This window comes from Panthera leo, chromosome B1 (genome assembly GCF_018350215.1).
Source record: "Panthera leo isolate Ple1 chromosome B1, P.leo_Ple1_pat1.1, whole genome shotgun sequence".
Taxonomy (NCBI): domain Eukaryota; kingdom Metazoa; phylum Chordata; class Mammalia; order Carnivora; family Felidae; genus Panthera; species Panthera leo.
In genome coordinates, this window is record NC_056682.1 from 116,673,978 (window position 1) to 116,693,649 (window position 19,672).

The window sequence follows — 19,672 nt, forward strand, 5'->3', positions numbered from 1 at the left end:
TGATTCTTAACAACATATCAAGAAAATGAAGGTATTGTATAACGTTAAAAAAATAAAGCCTAAATGGCATATGAAATGTAGGTATATTTTTAAAATAGCAACTACATAGTTTTAGAGTAATGTATGTTCATTACAATAGTGAGGGACTACAGGAGATGGCTTCATTACACTTGCTCAGCAGCTAACTGCAGCTCTGATTTTAGTGGTGTGGTTTCTAAAAAGGTGAGACAGGAGGCATCAACCTAGGACCACACAAGCAGACAAAGCTTCTATACATCTAGTGACTTATTTCAGCCAAAACAGCAAATATGAGCTATTTCTATCAATCTTCATTTTAAGGGGAGTATTGAAGTCACAGCTAATTTAAATACATGCATTTAATATATATTAAGTTATATATTAACTTTTATACTTTTATATATTTTTTTATACTTTTATATATTAAAAGTATAAATATATATACTTTTATATATTAAAAGTATAAATATCATATATAAAAAATACATTAGATATAGTTTCCCCACCAGTTTGGTTGTTGGGCATGTTCATAGTTACCACAAGTAGCAAGTTTGGATTTCCTTTTGTTTTGCCCTACGCAAACTGGAATTATGTTTTCACCATTGGGTACAAAGCACCATTTAAAAGACATAAAAAGTCTCTGTATGTCTAAAAGAGAATCTTCTTTTAGTATCCAAACTCAAAACAAGAAAATATTATGCAAAAACAACTTACCATTAGAACCTTATAAAACTATCTTTAGATTAAGTATTTCAGGTACAATATTATGAAATGCAAATTATTCTGTCATGGAAATGTCTTAATGAATTTCTATGGTTGTACATGTCATATGCATACTTAAAACAGCCCTCTGAAAATCACTGTTCATTTTGTTTTGTATTCTTCAGTAATGTATGTTACAGTATACGTTCTAGAGATCAAATCTTTCAAAGTAACAATTAAATCTTTAATGTCATTATTAGCACATTCTATGTGGGAAATGAAAGTCCACTTTATGTTGGTGTTTAAAGGAAACCACTAAGTCAAACTTTAAATCTTTTTACTGTCCTAAAGGAGCATCAACAAGTCAATAAAATGTCTTGACAAAATATCCTGAAATCTTAGGGGACAATTTTGAGCTATTCCCAAGTGAAAGTTCAGTGTCCCAGGACATTGTGTTTCAGCAAATGTTATCCTTAATGCCTTCTTTGTCTAAGTACAATCGGCAACTAAAAATATTTACATCTTGGCTCAGAACATGGAGCACACATTCCACATTCATCATCGAAATGATTGAGCGATCCAAAAATATTTCCTCATTCAAGTAACATTAGTGATCATGTAGCATCGTTTTTAAACAATTATACTTTAAAAAATGTTTAAGCAAAACAAAACAAAACAAAAAAATAAACGTAGATACGTCATTTTCTCTAGACTAATATCATGGAAATCCTCCTAGCCCTTGATTTTGAAAAACTTCTCAATACTTAAATATGACCTGAGAGAAAAATGGTCCTTATCAATGTCCATTATGTGCATCATTAAGTGCTTTGCTGACAGCAAATGTATACTCCTGGAGGGTTGGTACAGCATAGTGGTTAGGAGTGTAGATCCCAGAACCAGACCTAGGTTTGAGTCCCAGCCCTTACTAGCAGTGTACCTGGGCTAAATTACTTCATCCATGTGGGCCACAGTTTCTTCATAATGTTGTGAGTATCAAATAAGTTACCACATGGGGCACCTGGGTGGCTCAGTCGGTTCAGCGTCCGACTTCGGCTCAGGTCATGATCTCACAGTCCGTGAGTTCGAGCCCCACGTCGGGCTCTGTGCTGACAGCTCAGAGCCTGGAGCCTGTTTCAGATTCTGTGTCTCCATCTCTCTCTGAACCTCCCCCATTCATGCTCTCTCTCTCTGTCTCAAAAATCAATAAAGGTTAAAAAAAAATAAAAAATAAGTTACCACATAAACATATAGAACAATTTTTGTCATGTAGTATGCATTCAGTAAATGTTAGATATTATAAGGTCATTCAGGGTTTTTTTCATTTAAAACTTACAGTAAAGAGATGTTCCACAACAAAGATTTCTAGCTGGCTGTTAATTCCTATTATGTATATTTAGTATACTCCCTGGTTTATGCATAACAGTGTATAATCTATATCACATAGTATACATAACCATATAATGAATATAATTACATGTGTGTGAGTGTATATGTGCACACACACACAAAAGAGAATGAGAGAAACAAAAACATTTGAGGCAAAATACATAATACAATACATTGAAAAAAATCTTATCCTTAGATCCAGCCTTTCATGCTGATAAAGGATACATTTATCTTTTCAAAGATCTCCATTTTTAAGTAGTTGGTAGTTGGAGCTTTAGCTGTTTGTTTTGCTGTTTCTGTTTGTTTCCTTCAACATTTATTCTTCAAAATACATTTCCAAATAATCTTGTTAGGAAGCAGTCTTCCTTAAAACTTGATACAGTATCAGTTCATGTAGTATGGAGGTTTCTTGATTTCTAGACCAACATTTTGTAAGTTTTATGAGGTAGTCCATCAATAACCTGCCAGAAAACAGAATTCAAGGGCTTCTTTTCTTAAGCATAAGTCATCTTCCCAAGGTAGTTAGCTGGCACATATCCTTTTTGCCCTTGAACTTCAGCCAACCACCACTCTTTATTGCCACTTAGGTCACAAAATCTAAGTATGTGGACTCTTTGGTACTCCTGAAGGCTGAGTTCATGGTCACTTCGTGCTTGAAAAGCATGAACTGCATAGAAAATCTAGACAGAAGGAAATGCCATTATTGGAAGCAGAACCAATATTTAGAAATATTTAGACAAACATTACAAAGATTTCCAAGCTTTTAGAAAGAACACTGTTCTTCTTTTTTCAAAGTCACATTCCCCAATTCCTTCTGATGGATTTACTTTGCTAAACCTTGACCCAGATGAGAATAGTTCAATAGGCATTCTTATTGTCCTTTTGGGAGGAGTCTAAACTGTCCATGCTTGAAGGCAATTTCCCAGCTTCTATTAAATGATTATTTTATTTATTTTTATTTTTTATTTTTTTTAAGTAGGCTCCACACCCAACATGGGGTTTGAACTCATGACCCTGAGATCAAGAGTCGCATGCTCTACTGACTAAGCCAAGCAGGGGCCCCTAAAAGATTTTTTTTAATGTTAATTCTTTTATTTTTTTTATTCAGTAATTGCTCTAAGAATCTCTTCTACAGAAATAGAGACATTAGCAGAGATTTTTATATACTAATATTACTGCAATCCCCATTTGTAAGGTGAAAGTGAGGGAAATGGAAGTAGCACTGAATGTTCAGTAAGAGGAGAATAGTTAAGTCTATTCTGTACCTTTATACTAAGGAAATTTGTGACCTTTACAGTAAGTAAATTTAGTCATTAAAAATGCTGTTTTCTGAGACTAATAGCATGGAGCAAATGCTTTATGATGAAACAGTAAGCCAAAAAAAAAGAAAAAGGATATAAAATCAGTTGTATAAGTCTAAAACTGTTAGTTTCTTTGGTAGAATTAGAGGTGATTTTCATTTTTACTTGTTTATATTCTAAGCCTTTATAATGACAATGCATTAAATTTATAATTTTTAAATAATTTTAAGTGGCCTAGAAGAAATTAATAAAACATGCTTCAGTCAAAAGAATTTTTCTCTAACCTTAGGGCACCTGGGTGGCTCAGTCGGTTAAGCAAGTCCGACTCTTGGTTTTGGTTCAGGTCATGATCTCATGGTTCATGGGTTCAAGCCCCACATTGGGCTCTGTGCTGACAGAGCAGAGCCTGCTTGGGATTCAATCTCTCTCTGCTCCTCCCCCACTTTCTCTCTCTCTATAAAAATAATCATTAAATATTTTTTTCTCTAACCTCAAAAGAATACTTCAGAATTATTAGGTGCATAAGAAGCCCCTACATGTTTAGTCCTTTTCCACTAAAATTGTAAGATTGATAACAGAAATGTTTATTTACATCATAAAATTAAGCAATTGACTAACATTTTATTTATTCATTTAATCACAATTTATTAAGTGCCTATCAAGTGCCAAATATTGTCAGAGAACTTACAACCCAGCTCGGGAAAAATGTGCCCCACAGAATGTACACACATACCAAACAAAAAACACCCTACGCACATGAGAGATATATTAACTACTTGTGAGCTAGTTTTTGAAAGAGGTAACCTTCTGTAGGTGACAAAGTTGATAAAGGGGTGGATATGTCATATTTCAAAGTACAGGGAATATGTGAAAACAGTATATGGGAAAGGCAAGCAGATTAACTTTCTCAAAATTGAGAGTCAATGTTAAAAGAAAATGATAAATAAGATGACTTCATTGAACAGGAAAGGAGACTGGGGAGTGTAGGGAGGGGACTATATAGTTAACAGCATAAGTTATTCTTGTAGATGTTGAACTATTATTTAACTTCTGATGAAGATTTGATATCATTGATTTTATATCGTCTCAACAACTCCAGCATGAGTTCCACTTCAAAGAGAGGAGATTTATGGAGTGCTTGGTTGGCTTAGTCAGTAGAGCATGTGACTCTTGATCTCAGGGTTGAGTTCAAGTCCCAGTTTGAGTGTAAAGCTTACTTAAAAAAGAGAGAGAGAGAGAGATAGAGGAACACTTAAACTTTACTGACCACATCATGGTACACAGTAGGAATTCAAATATATGTTAATTTGACTTAAAAGTTGAGTTGAAAGGCTTGGATATTCTACAAGAATATACAAGAGATCGCCTTGCATCATATAAGATACACACAAGACAGATTGTTGGGCATGGATTATTTTGTAATTTAAAAATTAAAGAAGAAAACAAAAGGGAAGATGCTATAAGGTCTTGAGCAATGGAGTGGCAGCAATAACCGCCATCTTTTCTAGCGCTCATGAGTTTACATGTCAAATGTGCTTCATCCTCAACAACCCTGTGAGCTGTGAATTGGAGTAGTACAATGCATTAGTCATAGAGTTAGTCAGTGCTGCTGGGACTGTATTTTCTAACGCCAGTGCTTGGTCCATTTCTCATACTACTTTAGGAACCAAACTCTTGTTCTAGGAAGGATGAGCAGAGTATATTCTTGTGGAAAGGGATTGAGGTCTCTAATATGTTGCTGCTGATGTTTTTGTTGTTGATGAGGAAATGAAGATATTGATTAGATTCACAAGAGAAGAGTAGAGGGTTTGGTGGGCAAAAGCTTTCAGGAATCTGATGCACCATAGTACAGTTTCTGAAATTATCAGTTAAGAGCCTGTGTTAGCAGTTACTAGCCAACTTGTATAATTTTTACTTGTTTCCTTGGTAAAACATATATGCTTTACCAATGCAGCTATAGATTGGTTAGCAGATTGAATTACCTACTAATATATGATTCCTAAATAGTTGTGGTGGTTTTTCACTTTGGCACACATTCTCTCAAAAGGAATATAAAATCTTCCACCTAGATCTATTTGGTATGACATTACAGCAGAGGTTATATTTTATACACTAAATATAGATTTTCATGAAATTGTAAATTTAAAGTACAAAATTATATACTTTAAGTGATAGTGGTCCAGAATTAATTTAGGATAAGTATATTTCAGTTTTTATATGTTTATGCCTCCTCTGGAACTAAGTCCACTTTTAAAGAGAAAGCAGTTGATAACATTAGACTACAAGTTAGAAGTTTTCAGTCTGTTCTAGATAAAAGCTGAAGAATTTCTCATTTTTTGGAATATTTTAGTTGTTCCAAACTAATAACTTTCTAGCTTGCAATGTTAATGTTTGGTCCAGATGCATTAATTACATTTTATTAATTTAATCCATAGTCATCTGATCCTTCTCTCTTTTTCCTCAGCATTTATTAAAATGTATTTTATTCGCTGCTTCTTTGTACTCTGTAAAGCTCTGGCTCATTGTATGTACTCTATTCTATGAATACAACCCAGTTCTCCACGGCATTTACTTTTTTTTTAAATAACACTGTGTACCGAATTATTGACTCATACTCAATGTATTATCCACTGTTTATTAACCACCAGATTTCTCCCTGTAGTAGCATTGCCAGCTAGGCATTCCCCTATTCTATATTTGTGCATTTAATTATTCCTCCCTTAGTGGCCACATTAGCTGTCTCCACTGAATCTCATTTTATTGATTTCTTCCCAGTTCTTCAATTAACAACAACAACAATAATAATTTATTTTAATCTTCCTTTCCAAAACTAAAAAGCTGCAAACCCAGTATTTACAGTATATATCATATGTAGTTCAGGAAACCGAGATGGTTATATTGCATGAAAAATGCTCTTTCTTCTCTTCCCTCCAGGAACAAGCTTTCACATTCTTCAGTGAACAATTATATATTGTTATTATGCCAGCAATTTTTATAAAGAAATAATTTTAAAGAAAGGTAAGAAAGAATCACCCAACTGCTATTAATATCTTGTATTTCTTCCCTTCTTTCCTTCCTTCCATCCTTCCTTCCTCCCCTCATTCCTTCTCTTCGTCCTTTCTTTTCTTTCTACCTACCAACCTGAAGTAACAATAAACATGGAATTGTAGTATACATAATTTTTGCAGCCTGCTTTTTACTTTAAAATATATTTGAAAATCTTCATGTCAATAAATAGTTCTCTAATGCCTCATTTTAATGACTGCTTATATACATTATATTACAGCTTGATGGTTCATTTTGAAACACTTTCTAAACAATGACATACTACACATGTAGCATTATCATCAAAAATAGTTGAAACATGTAAAGATGAAGGCCCAGAGAGTGAATTTAGGATTATCTGCAAAACAACTAACTTTTCCTAAGTTTCTAATTCAAAATTTATGTTGTCAGTATTATTTATGTGAAAAAAAGGAAACTGCACTGATTCTCAGACATTGAACATCCCTTTAAAACTGGGTTTAGCCGTTATCAAACCTGGTCCACTTTGAAAAGTGCTGAAGATTGCATCACATTCGTCCTCTACCTTGCTTACCAAGCAAGGCATCTTAGATATTATGATAGGCAGACTTCTAAAATGGACACCTTCTGTTGAACATGTCCTGCATAATAAGTTCCCTAATACACTGACTGTGAGTTAGCCAAAGATTATCCTGAGTGTGCCTGATGTAAATAAGTGAGCCCTTTAAGAGAGAGTTCAGACCATTTCTGAAGGGAGAACTTTAAAACCAGAGAGATGCTCATCTGCTAGCCTTGAAGGGGCAGCCCTATTGCAAACTGCCTACAGACGTAGCCACATGGCAAGGGTTTGAGAGCAGCCTCCAGTTATTGAAAGTGGTTCTCACTTATTTGAAAGTGATGGCCAGCAAGAAAATGGAGGCCTCGGTCCTACCAGGACAAAGAGCTGAGTTTTGCCAACAACCACAAGCTTGGAAGAGAACTCTGGGTTTCAGGGAGAAACACAGCCCCAAAACCATCTGGATTGCAGCTATGTGACATGCTAAGCAGAGCACACAGCTAAGCTGTGCCCGGACTTCTGACCTTGGAAATGGTGAGATAATCCATTTATGTTGTTTTAAGCCGCTTTGTGATCATTTGTTGTGCATCATAGAAAACTAAGTCAATCATGTCATTACTATTTGACAGGCAAAAGGGGAAAATACGTTAGGATAGGAAGGCATATTTGTTTGACTGTTTTTGTGATATTTTTTGATCTAGCATAAAGTAGTGAGTCACGAGATTAAAGATTAAGTCCTTTAGTATAAATCAGTACTGTCAGGTTGTGAATATCCATTAACTCCTCCCCATTATTCTTACAGAGTCTCTGGACCATAATTTAGGGAGCTTCTAAAACATTAGGAGAAAGTCCATGCTTTCTGTGTGGGATGTGCATGGAGGAATCTGAATGGATTGGTTCTTCAGTCCCAATAAAGGACCAATAAGGAGAGTGACCTATCCCCAATTATACCGGTCACAGTTATCTCATCTAGTAGGCACTCTCTTTCATTAACAAAAGTGTCTTATTATAGAGAATAAGTTATATTTTCACCTTACCCATAAGACTTCTGATCCACTAGAACCATTCTAGAAAATGTGGGAGGCTTTTAACCCAACAATTTTTTTCTTGAGTGGCTGGGAGAATGCATAAGCAAGTTAAGTCTTTAGAGCAGTGATTTCTAACCTTTTAAAATAGAATTTCCCTTTGAAAATATGTTGAAAGCTATGGACTTCTTTTACCATAGTTATTTATGCTCATATGCACAAAATTTCCAACATATTTGAGGTGATTTGTAAATCCTTCCAAAGCCCATTCATAGATCCCTTTTATTCTTGGAGTTCACATTAAAAACTTAGCTTGAGTATAAAAACTGCAGAGCCACTAGTCTGAAGTCAGTCTGAACATGCCTATTTATGATTAATTTTTAGGATCCCAGTGATGCCTCCTGAATATCAGGTATAGGGCAAAGCTCCCTCTCTACCTGTCTTTCTTGTCAGGGCCCACTGGAGCCATTAATAAGAGTAGATTACAGTCTACAACACCAATGACAATATGATATTTCAATTCTGGAAGAAAGCAAAAAAAAAAAAAAAAAAAAAAAAAGTGTTACTGCCACAGTAGGAAAGGATAGGGAAAGAAATGGTGAGTCAAAGTGTCATCTTGTTAAACCAAAACAAGTTTCAGTTGATGATCCTGATGATAAAATAAAATCAAGAACATAAGTTTAAATAGCTGCACAGAAAATTGCTTTGCAGGACATCTCAAATGTGCATATTACAATATGCAATGTATTCTCACTGTTCACACACACACAAAAAGATACAATTAACTCCCACTTTTCAGTCACCTTCTAGGGACCTCTATAATGCATTGTTCTCTTGGACTGTCACACCACAAATATGGGGGTTCACCATTCTCTTGTCTCCACACTTTCTAAGAGTCAACGAAATGAAAACATCAGCCCTCTGGTAAGGATTAGGAAGATCATACAAGGTTTTCCTTCTGTTTCTGAGGGCTAAACAGTAGTTGCAAAACTGGAAAAGTCTAAGAACTACTAGCCCATGTACCTCTATTGACTAGAATTAAGACATTAAGGGAAATATTCCCGTGTAGTCTTTCCTTCTGTCGCTTGTGCTAAGGTTTCTAACAGGTACATTGTCTTCAAATCATAGTAAATTTACCGGGACAGACTTTGTCCTACACAGGAGAGGCCTGCAATTTGAGCTGAATTATTTTAACACAGAAGTAGGTATTCAGGGATCCTATGTGGCCACTGATCTAAGCTGCATTTTCTAATCCAGTTTTGTTAGGAATAAAGCTTTCATATATATATATTATATATATATATATATATATATATATATATATATATATATATTATGTATATAATATTATATTATATTCCATATATAATATTATATTATATATAATATATTTCATATATAATATATATTATATATAATATATTATATATATAATATATTTCATATATAATATATTATATATATAATATATTTCATATATAATATATTTCATATATAATATATATTATATATAATATATATAATATTATATTATATTATATTTCATATATATAATATATTATATATATATACCTGACACCAAGGTCTATTTTGAATCAGTTCCAAACTCAGAGGAAAAGGAGTACAAATTGCACTTTATGAAGAGATATTATCAATATACTTTGTTTTGAGTAAAAAGAAATTATCTCATTTTTTTTTTTTTCCTCTCTTGGTAATGGAAACTTCTAATGGACCTAATTCACATGAAACATATTGATAGGATTACTCAAAGAGAATTACTTTGCAGTAGTGGCTATTAGGAACTAGACTACAAATCCCATGTGGAAAGAGCCTAAGTGAGGTGCTTACTCCAAAAGCCCCTGTAAAAGCCAATAAGAACTGGAGCTCAACATTAAGCCAGCTTTAGGGTGTCTTGACAAATTTGGCCCTCAGATTTCTGTCCTTCTAGGCTATTGGGATAAGTTAAAAGTCTGCCAGGACATTTAATCATGACTATACATTTCACTGATAAAATTTCATTAATTTATTGGTATTACAATATAATTTTGTTTTCTAGAAACTTTGAATAAACTAAGAGAATGAACAAGGAATAGAAAAACAGTGTTTTGAAACTTCAAGAGAAGAGTGATAGAAACATATAGTAATGTCTAGATGAGTTAAGAATCAGTTATGACTGGGAGAAATTATTTGCAAATTATATCTGATAAAGAACTTGCATCCAAAGTATATAAAGAACTCTTGCAAGTGGATAATAAGAAGGAAAATGACCCAATTTTTAAAACGGGCATATATTTAAATGGACATTTCACTAGAGAAAATACAAGAATGGCCAATAAGTACATGAGAGATATTCAACAGCATTAGTCAAATGCAAATTAAAACCACAGTGAGATACACTTCGCACCCATTGGAGTGGCTATCATAATAGTTTAAAAAAGGCAGTAAGGTGAGGATGTGGAAAAACTGCAGTCCACAAGCCCCATGCACTGCCAGTGGGTATGTAAAATGGTGCAGCTACTTTGAAAAACAGTCTGGCAGTTTCTTTAAACAAGTTAAACATATATTCACCGTAACAACAAGCAATTCTACTCCTATGTATCAACTCAAAATAAATGAAATCCTCACAAAGACTTGTACATAAATGTTTATAGCAGTATTATTCATAATAGAAATTACCTAAAATGTCTATCAACTGGTGAATGGATAAACAAAATATGCTATATCCATAGAATAAAATACTATCAGGTGATAAAAAGCAACAAAGTACATGTATGTACTGCAACATGGATGAATCTCAAAAACATTATGCTAAGTGAAAGAAACCAGCTGCAAAGTCCCACTTGTTGTATGATTTCATTAATACAAAATATACCAAAAAGTCAAATATAGAGAGAAAGAAAGCAAATCAGTCATTTCCTGAGGCTAGGGTGGGAAAGAGAACTGACTGCAAAAGAGTGCAAAGGATTTTGGGGGGTGAAGGGAATGTGCTAGAATTGGATTGGGGTGATAGTTGCACAGCTCGGTAAATATACTCAGTCATTGAATTATATACGCTTAAAATAGATGGATTTTATGATGTGTAAATAAGTCCTTAATAAAGTTTTTTTTTAAAAAATTAGTCATGAATTGGACAAGAATCAGTGTTATCATTGATGAAAGAAACTAAACTATTTTGAAGGGCAGTATGGCAATGTCTATTAAGGCTTTAGATATATATACCCTTTGACTCTCCAATATTCTCCTATGTATATATTCATATATACTCATATTCTCCAATATATATACCCTTTGACTCTCCAATTTATCCTGTGTATATACTCATATAAGTGCACACAGATAGATGAACAAGGATCTTGCATGAAGTAGTTAGAAATTCTAAACCCCCCCCCAAATATTCTAAATGCCCATTATTAGAGTAATAGTTACATAAATTATGATATATCCACAGAATAAATTACTATGAAGAATTTTTCAAGGAATAAGGTAGTATTTAAGTACTGTTGTGTGTAAGATACATTGTTAAGTGGAAAAAAATAACCAAATTATGTTAACACATATATGTTCCCACTTGTAAAAATATGTGTTTGTACATGCACAGAAAGTGTCTGAAAACGTAAACCCTAATACTTGTCTCTGAAGAGTAGAGTTGGGGGAGAAGGGAATAAAGATCTTTACTTCTAATTTATGTATACCTTTATACCATTTTAACTTTTCACAGATAACATGTATTACCCTTATAGAAACACAAATTTAAATGAATTAATAAAAAGCCACTAAAGAAAAAAGCAAGTTAAAAAAAGAGAAGCAGTTAGTTGGTCGCCACTTGAGGTTTAACAGTTAAATATACTTAAACTTTCTGATGTAGGAAAAAGGAGTGCTACATTATAGGTAACTTATAAATTTGCAAAAGAATTATCCCAATAGTCTCCGCTTTGGTGCAGTGCGGGAAAAGTAGCTCTTAAAGGTTTCAGGATATGGTACAAGAGATTAAAAATGGCCAATTACTAGATAGCTCAATGATGTTACTGCTCTTAGAGGAATCATGGACAATTTTCCACATGCTGCTTATGGCGGCAATCTGTTCAGTATTGAACTGTTTTTCTCTGATGGAGGAATATAAAAAGGCCATCTTTGCTTTACTCCAAGTACATAACAGCAGGATAGTAATAGTAACAGTTTCTATTTACTGAGTGTCTACTCTGTGCTGGGTACTTTACATATATACATTTTCTCTAATCCTCACATCAAGTCTGCAAAGTAGGAATTATTGTCCTCTTTTCCTCACTTGAGGAACAGGCTCAGAGAATTAAATTCCTTGCAGAAAGGTGCACAGAAAATAAGTGTTCATAGAGCTGGGTCTCCTTGCTATCAAAGCTGACACCCTTTCACCAAGGCTTGCAGCAAGATAGAGCGCTGTTAGAACATCTTTCATGATTTGAACAGCCAAGCAGTTTTACATCAAGGTTCAAATTCTTACCTGTTCATCTACCTCTTGAGAACTGTCAGCGTCAGTGCCGTTTGTTTCAAACTTTCCATATGTGCCACTAAGAGATGAGCTGCTATCACTTACGCTACTTTCTGGGGTGCCTGTGACACTGTCACTAGCTGGCCGTGAGGACACAAAGAGGCTGATGTTATCAAAATCGTCATCACAGAACCTGTTCTCAGCATCCACCTTCTGCACTTTTGCAGGATTGTAGGGTTTTAAGAAGGAGGAATACACATATCCTTTTATAACTGGATAGGAAACAGAAAGAAAGAAAAAAAAAAAGGTCATTTGTGTACCCTCAACAAACATTTGTGTTTAGAGAAGCACAGAGTGGCCTGTGGGGAAATCTCCACCTGAAAAGAGGGGGTAGTTCTGTGCATTTTATGCAAAAAAAAACCCCTTACTTCCTGTGTCAACGAGCCACCTGCTGGTACTCCCCAGTGGATCTTTCTGTTCCATCACAGCCACCAATTCCCCTCCTAGAAGATTGATGTCATATTCTTGTGTAGCATTGCACTTCCGCTTTGCCTGGTAGAGTTCTTCCTTACTGTACGTGGACAGAAGTTTGGAGCGGTGAACATCAGTTTGACGTGGCACTTCAGGCTGGGAGAAGTAAGGAGAAATTTTGGTTTACATAGATGTATAATAAAATCCTCACTGAACTGGTAAATACTTCTTTGGAGATTTTTTTTTTTAATGTTGAAGCCATCTACTGATTTGGGATTATTTCAACACTAAGGCATTGTTGGAATTATTGTGAAGCATCCAGCTGAGTTCTGCAGTGAAAAATTCTCCAGTTAGCACATGAGGGCAGTGTTGCAGAGAGGAAAGAAAATCCAACTGAGCATAAGGAGGCAGAGGTTCTAATCCCTCTTGGATAGAACAATTTTTATTTTTTGCCGTACTGTAGACAACCCCTTGTGTATTAAGCACTTGAAAAATACTATTTAATTAAGTAAATTGTATATGTGCATGTCTTTTTCTGGGAAACAATATCAGTAAATTAGGCATGAGTCAAAAGGCCTAGGCCCCTCCCAGCTCTGCCTCTAGTGATTTTGAGAAAGCCACTTTATCTTCAGTGCCTGGGATTCCTTATCTAGAAAAATGAAAGAGTTGGACTATATGATTTTGCTCTATAAAATTCTATTCATTCATTCAGGAGATATTTATATCTGTTGTCAGGCACCATTTTAGCATCTTGGAATACGTCATCTATAAAACAGGCAAAAATCTAGGACCTTACAGAACTCATAGTATAGAAAGTAGAAGTAGACAAGAAATCCTAAATATAATAGGTAGGTAAGTTACAGGATACTAGGATGAGATAAGTGATATGAAAAATAATACACTGTGATTTGAACAAGGAAAATAAGTGATAGTCATTGTCACGAACCCTACCAAACTCACCAGAATTTGCACAGGCTTCTTCTTTTCAAAACTAAGTTTCCTCTCAATAAAGGTGGCACTGTTGTCCTTTACAAAATTAAGATTTTGAACCTCTTCTAGTACTCGATTCTGAATTTCAGAGATGCTCGAGGCCAGCAGTGGTACCTATAGGTAGAAATGATATGGCATTCTTCTCAGACAACTATTTAACCATATTAGATACTGAATTTAGTAGAGTTGTGACAAGCAAAGAAAGTGTAAGATAGCTCCACAGCAAGAGATTGGGACAATGTTAGAAGATTTAGATAAAAATGGTCTAAATAAACTTTTTTAAAAAAAGTCTAATTTAGTTTGCTGTCTCTGGAAACCTCACTAAAATGATAGGGATAATTTTTTTAAAGGTTCAAGCCTAAATAAAAGAACACAAGAGAAATAAAAAAAACAATGGAATTTTGGAAGAAGGGCTCAGGAATTGATGGCAAGAGGGTCTTCCAATGTGGTAGGGTGGGATAGGGGGAAAGAGAAAGAAGCTAAAACAAGAAACATTGTTAAGAACCTGTGGCAGCTTTAAAGCAAATCAGCAAATTCTTTGACATGCCTCTCCTCAGGAAGTGGAGTGGAGTCCATGCCCTCTCCCCTCAAAAGTGGGTGGTTTTTTTTAATTGCCTCCATGAACAGAATGGAAATGAATGGAACGACAGAAGTGATGCTATCTGACTTTCAAGATTAGGCTAAAAAGACTGTGTAGCCTCTGCTGGTTTCTTTTGTGACACTCACTCTGGGAGACTTAATATTAACCATGGAAGAAGGCCAGTTGCACTGTGGCCACCATATCAAAAGACTGTGTTGAAAGATCGGAGCAGGGTGAGAGGTCTATGGAGCCCCAACTGTCCTAGTCGCAACTGTTTGAGTCTTCTGTCATCACCCCATCTCCCACCTCAGACATGGGCCTGAGGAAGTCTTCGAGATGACTCTAGCCCCAGCTATTATCAGACTACAACCTTATAAGGGACCCTGAGAATGACTGCCTTGAGTCCAGTGAACCTCCAGAACCATGAGAGACGATTGTAATAAATGACTATTGGTTGTTACATGCTGCCATATTTTGTGTAATTTGTTACGCAGCTATAGGCAACTGGAATCATCCAAATATCCTTCCGTAGGAACAGGTTAATACACAAAGCTATACATACCGTATGATTCCATTTTCATGAAATACAAACCAGGCATAACAGTCTACGATATATATGTAAGAAAAATGGTTACCTTTGAGGGACTGTAGCCAAGGAGTGGTCATGAGTGGCTCTTAAGGGGAACTGGAAAAGGCTAATGTCTAGATTTTGATGGTGGTTACACAGATGTATGTATTTGCAAATATTCATTGAGATGGGCACTTCAGACTGATGCACTTTACCATACATAAGTTATTCTTCAATTTAAAAAGTTTAAAATAAGGAAATGATCAAAGAAATGCAAATCAAAACCATAATGAGATATCACTTCACACCCACTGGGATGGCTATAAAAAAAAAAAAAAGACAGGTAGACGTAAGGAATGGGAACCTCAGTTATCACTGTTGTGAATGTAAAATAGTGTGGCCACTTGGGAAAAGTCTGGCAGTTCTTGAAAAGGTTAAACACAAGAGTTAGCATATGATCCAGCAATTCTACTCCTAGATATGTACCCAAAAGAAATGAAAACATACATCCACTAACATACATTCACTAAGATCTCAAATGTTCATAGCAGCAGTATTCATACTTGGCCAAAAGTGGAAATAACCCAAATGTCCATCCACTGGTGATGGATAAATAAAATGTGGTATATCTCTACAATGAAATATTATTTGTCAATAAAAAGAATTAAGTACCGAAACATGCCACAACATGGATGAAACTTGAAAACATTATGCTAAGTGAAAGAAGCCAGTCACAAAAAACCACATTTTATAAAATTCTATTTATATGAAATGTCCAGAATAGGTAAGTCTATAGAGACAGAAAATAGATTGGTGATTGCCTAGGGCTGGGAGGTTGGGCAGAAATGTGGATTCACTGCTAATGGCACAGGGTTTATTTTGGGGGTGATGATGATGTTATAAAATTGATTGTGGTGATGGCTGCACAACTCTTGTGAAAATACTAAAAACTGTGGAATCGCATACTTTAAATGGGTGGAATATATGGTATGTGAATGATATCTCAATAAAGTCGTTATCCAGAAAATAGGGGGTTGGTTGTACACTATTGTATAGCTATGCAGTAGACTAGTATGAAGCTATAGAAGAGAAGAGAAAGCTCTCTGTGTACTGACATGGATGCATCCCCAGAAGGTTAAACTGCAGAATGCTGCCATAATTTCCTAGTTTTATATAGGAAAAATATATACAGAAGAATATATACATATTTGCACTTACTTCTAATGGCATGAAGAAACCATAAACGGATAAATTAGTAACAGTGGGGGTGGAGTAGGGGATGAGTCATTAGGGGACAGGAGTCTATGTGAGGCTGCTTATATATTTTTATGTAGTTTTGCCTTTTGAACCATATAAGTATAGCACCTGTTTATTCACCTTAATTTAATTCAAAGGATAAGCTAAAAGTTAATTAAATACACAGTGAAAAATAAAGTCAGGACAATTAATTTTCCTCCAAATGTTGCCCATTAAATATCTACCCAGCTGAATGAGAACTAATTGAAATGAGGTGCAAACAAACCACACTGATTTTTTTAAGTTGATATTAGGTTGTAAATATCTTTCTTCTCCGTCAGGGAAATAGTCATAAAATCATATCCTAATGGAAAGGTAAATTACACACACGCACACACACACACACACACACACACACACACACACCCTAGGCCTTTTTTTTTTTTTTTTTCCATAGAGGAAAACAGAAGCAAAAGTGACTGGTTTGACAGTTACCCTGTTTCTGTCATTACATTGAGATGGCCTTCTTTTTGGATCCATATCTTACAGTCATGGTTAGCATTGAAGAACTGTTGAATAGGAAGAGAATACAAAATAAATATTGATAAACTTTAGCAAAGCATCAAGTAGGTGGAGCTACCCTGGCTTCACTGATGAGTGGAACAAAGCTAAAAGGTGTTTGGTATTCAAAGAGGAACCTCCAAAAAGAAATACACGTGTGCAAGTCACAACAAACCTGAACTAGGAAATTTTCCTATGGAGGAAAGAGAAAGAAACAGACTATATGACTGGCTTCAGTTAAAATACAGCCCCTGCCGCAGGCACACACATGCACCACACACATACCCATTGTGAACAGGGCCACTTGACATGGCTGTGGGTTTCTTTTCTTTCTTTCTTTCTTTTCTTTTTTTTTAATGTTTATCCATTTTTGAGAGGGGCAGGACACAAAGTCCAAAGCGGGCTCCAGGCTATGAGCTGACAGCACAGATCCCAATGAGGGGCTCGAACTCATGAACCCTGAGATCATGACCTGAGCCGAAGTCAGGCACTTAACCGACTGAGCCACCTAGGCGCCCCTTCATGGCTGTGGTTTCTAGTAGATCTCGCAGGCCAAGGTAGCAGGAGCTGGTACTGAGCTTACCGGTGCCACCGTGGAATAAACCTGCTGAGCCACAAGTGTCAGGTCCCCAAGGAGAGTGACGAAGCTACACAGACAGTTCCACAGAATCTTCCGGGCAGCCTGGTTGAACACCTGGAGCTCCTCCACAAGCTGGGCATTGAGGGCCTCATACTCCTTTTTGGCCAAGTCTGACTCATCTCCTGCTGCCCGTCGTAGGTTGCTGTTGCAGTCCAGCAATTTGTCATAGCGCTTTTGGATGAGCTTCTGAGGCCCAGGGAACAAGGACAGCAGGGCTGACAGGGGCATCAGGACAAGCCTCTGTAAATGGGCTGCCTGCCAAAAGAGAAAAACAATGCTGTCACAGAGTAAGCAACAACTAGTACATGTCCTGCACTATCACCAGTAGGCTTACGTCCTCCCTGAAGGAGCACAAAGAAAGGCAGGAAAGTATTGAGCCAAGTTAAGAGAGGATGTGATCTTTTTTTCTGTCTAGCTAAACCCACTCCAGGACTTAAAAGAGGGACTCTAGGAGGAGGAATAGAGGAATACAAAAATTAAAGCCTGCACACCCAAAATACACTCAACTTTCCCTCTACGGCCACTAGTTTTGTCATTGGTGTCATCTCCTTCAACTCTTTCTCTTCCCTTTCTTTCTAATCCCAGAGCCAAACAGAGCTACTCCAGCCCATGGGGTGGGAGGCAAACTCTAGTCTTTGACCCCTAAGACTGCAAATGACTCACCATATCATTTCCTTCCTTTGCAGGCAACAAAAGGAATATAGTCTTAGAAGAGACTATATCCTGTTCCTCCCACATCCATCTCAATTCCTTGGCTACCCTGGTAACTCATTGTGGGTAGTGGAATTGTATTCCCTATATAGATAAGTACCTCCTTATTATAGGTATTTTGCTCCTGTGATAGAAATGACAACAGAATTATTGCTTGCTCTTTAAACACATTGAAAGACTAAACTGATGCTGGTTTTGTTTCGTTTCTTAAATTGTTACATTATTAGGTCTGAGTCACTGAAAATGAACTTCATGGGGCACCTGGTTCATTCAGCAGGTTAAGCGTCCAACTCTGGATTTTGGCTTAGGTCATAATCTCACAGTTTGTGAGATCAAGCCCAGTGTCGGGCTCTGTGCTGACAGCGTGGAGCCTGCTTGGGATTCTCTCTCTCCCTCTCTCTCTGCTCCTCCCCCTGCTCTCTCTCCCTCTTCTTCTGTCAAATAAATAAATAAAAAAGAATTAAAAGAAAGGAAAATGAACTTCATATTAACCCCCAACCCCATGCCAGCTCCTGGGCACACTGAATTTAATTTCTAGTACTTCTCTTTCCTCCCCCTCTCTTCTGAAGTGCAAATAGTATCCTATCTGCTGACTGCCAACTTTACCCTTTATCATATATGCTTGGGTTACGTGATTATGTCATAGCAATTTGGAAGTAGGTTTCTCCTTTGTACCCTGAAAGATGTCCTAGGGAATCAGCATCTAAGCAGTAAACAGCCTCTGGTAACTTTGTCTGAACTCACAGGAAATCTACAGAGAGGGGAAACCAATCTCTTACTGGTACTAGCAATAGACTACACAGATTAAATTTGATGTCTAGTTTATAAGATAATCAATATACACCAGCAGACTATTTAATGAGTCCTTTGACTAAATGAAGAATCTGTTTACTGTTCTTGGATAAATTACTATATTTGTAACTTGATTGGATTCTACAGGTAATATAATTACAATATCACAACATAATTACTATATATATATCCTGTGGACCATAGACATAAACTGATTCACCCAGACATAGGAATTATGGTTGGAACAAATAAGAATCAGAATTTCTTTTAATATTTTGTCCTATACAAAACATGTAGGCAAGTATTAGTTAAGGTTAGATAAAAACACGGCTCTGCCTTTAGATAGATTTTTGAGCTCTTATTAATATTTGGTTTTTTAAAAAGTTTAATATACTTTATTCATAAGTTAAAAAGTTACTTTTATATTGATGTCTCTCGATTATTTTTAATTTAGCCGAATTTATCATCTTGTGGTCTCATGCAAGGTGGAGAAGAACACTGCCCTTCTTTTATCAAATTCTGGACATGCTTGCTGAGGGAGAAGCTGTACACCCTGCTCTGACAGCTCAATAAATACTCATCGACTTAATACATTGGAATTAAACTAAAGAGCAAACCCTTAAGGACTTTTCTAAAATGTATTCTC

The 19,672-nt window shown here is 35.9% G+C and overlaps 2 protein-coding genes across 3 annotated transcripts in view; one reads left to right on the forward strand and one right to left on the reverse strand.

Moving 5' to 3' along the window:
* INTS12 (integrator complex subunit 12) overlaps positions 1-6,531 on the forward strand; it is a 35,141-nt gene extending 28,610 nt beyond the window's left edge. Inside the window, exon 8 of the mRNA XM_042935773.1 lies at positions 6,342-6,531. The gene's annotated coding sequence lies outside the window, so the exon portion shown is untranslated. The remainder of the gene's footprint in view (positions 1-6,341) is intronic.
* Positions 2,309-19,672, reverse strand: part of ARHGEF38 (Rho guanine nucleotide exchange factor 38) — a 129,271-nt gene continuing 111,907 nt past the window's right edge. For both annotated transcript variants that reach the window (XM_042935767.1, XM_042935766.1), the window contains 5 exons: positions 17,467-17,778; positions 13,909-14,052; positions 12,906-13,104; positions 12,490-12,749; positions 2,309-2,786 (listed from right to left, as the gene is read on the reverse strand). In XM_042935767.1, coding sequence (XP_042791701.1) covers positions 2,601-2,786; positions 12,490-12,749; positions 12,906-13,104; positions 13,909-14,052; positions 17,467-17,778 — 1,101 coding nt within the window. In that variant the 3' untranslated portion in view covers positions 2,309-2,600. The remainder of the gene's footprint in view (positions 2,787-12,489; positions 12,750-12,905; positions 13,105-13,908; positions 14,053-17,466; positions 17,779-19,672) is intronic.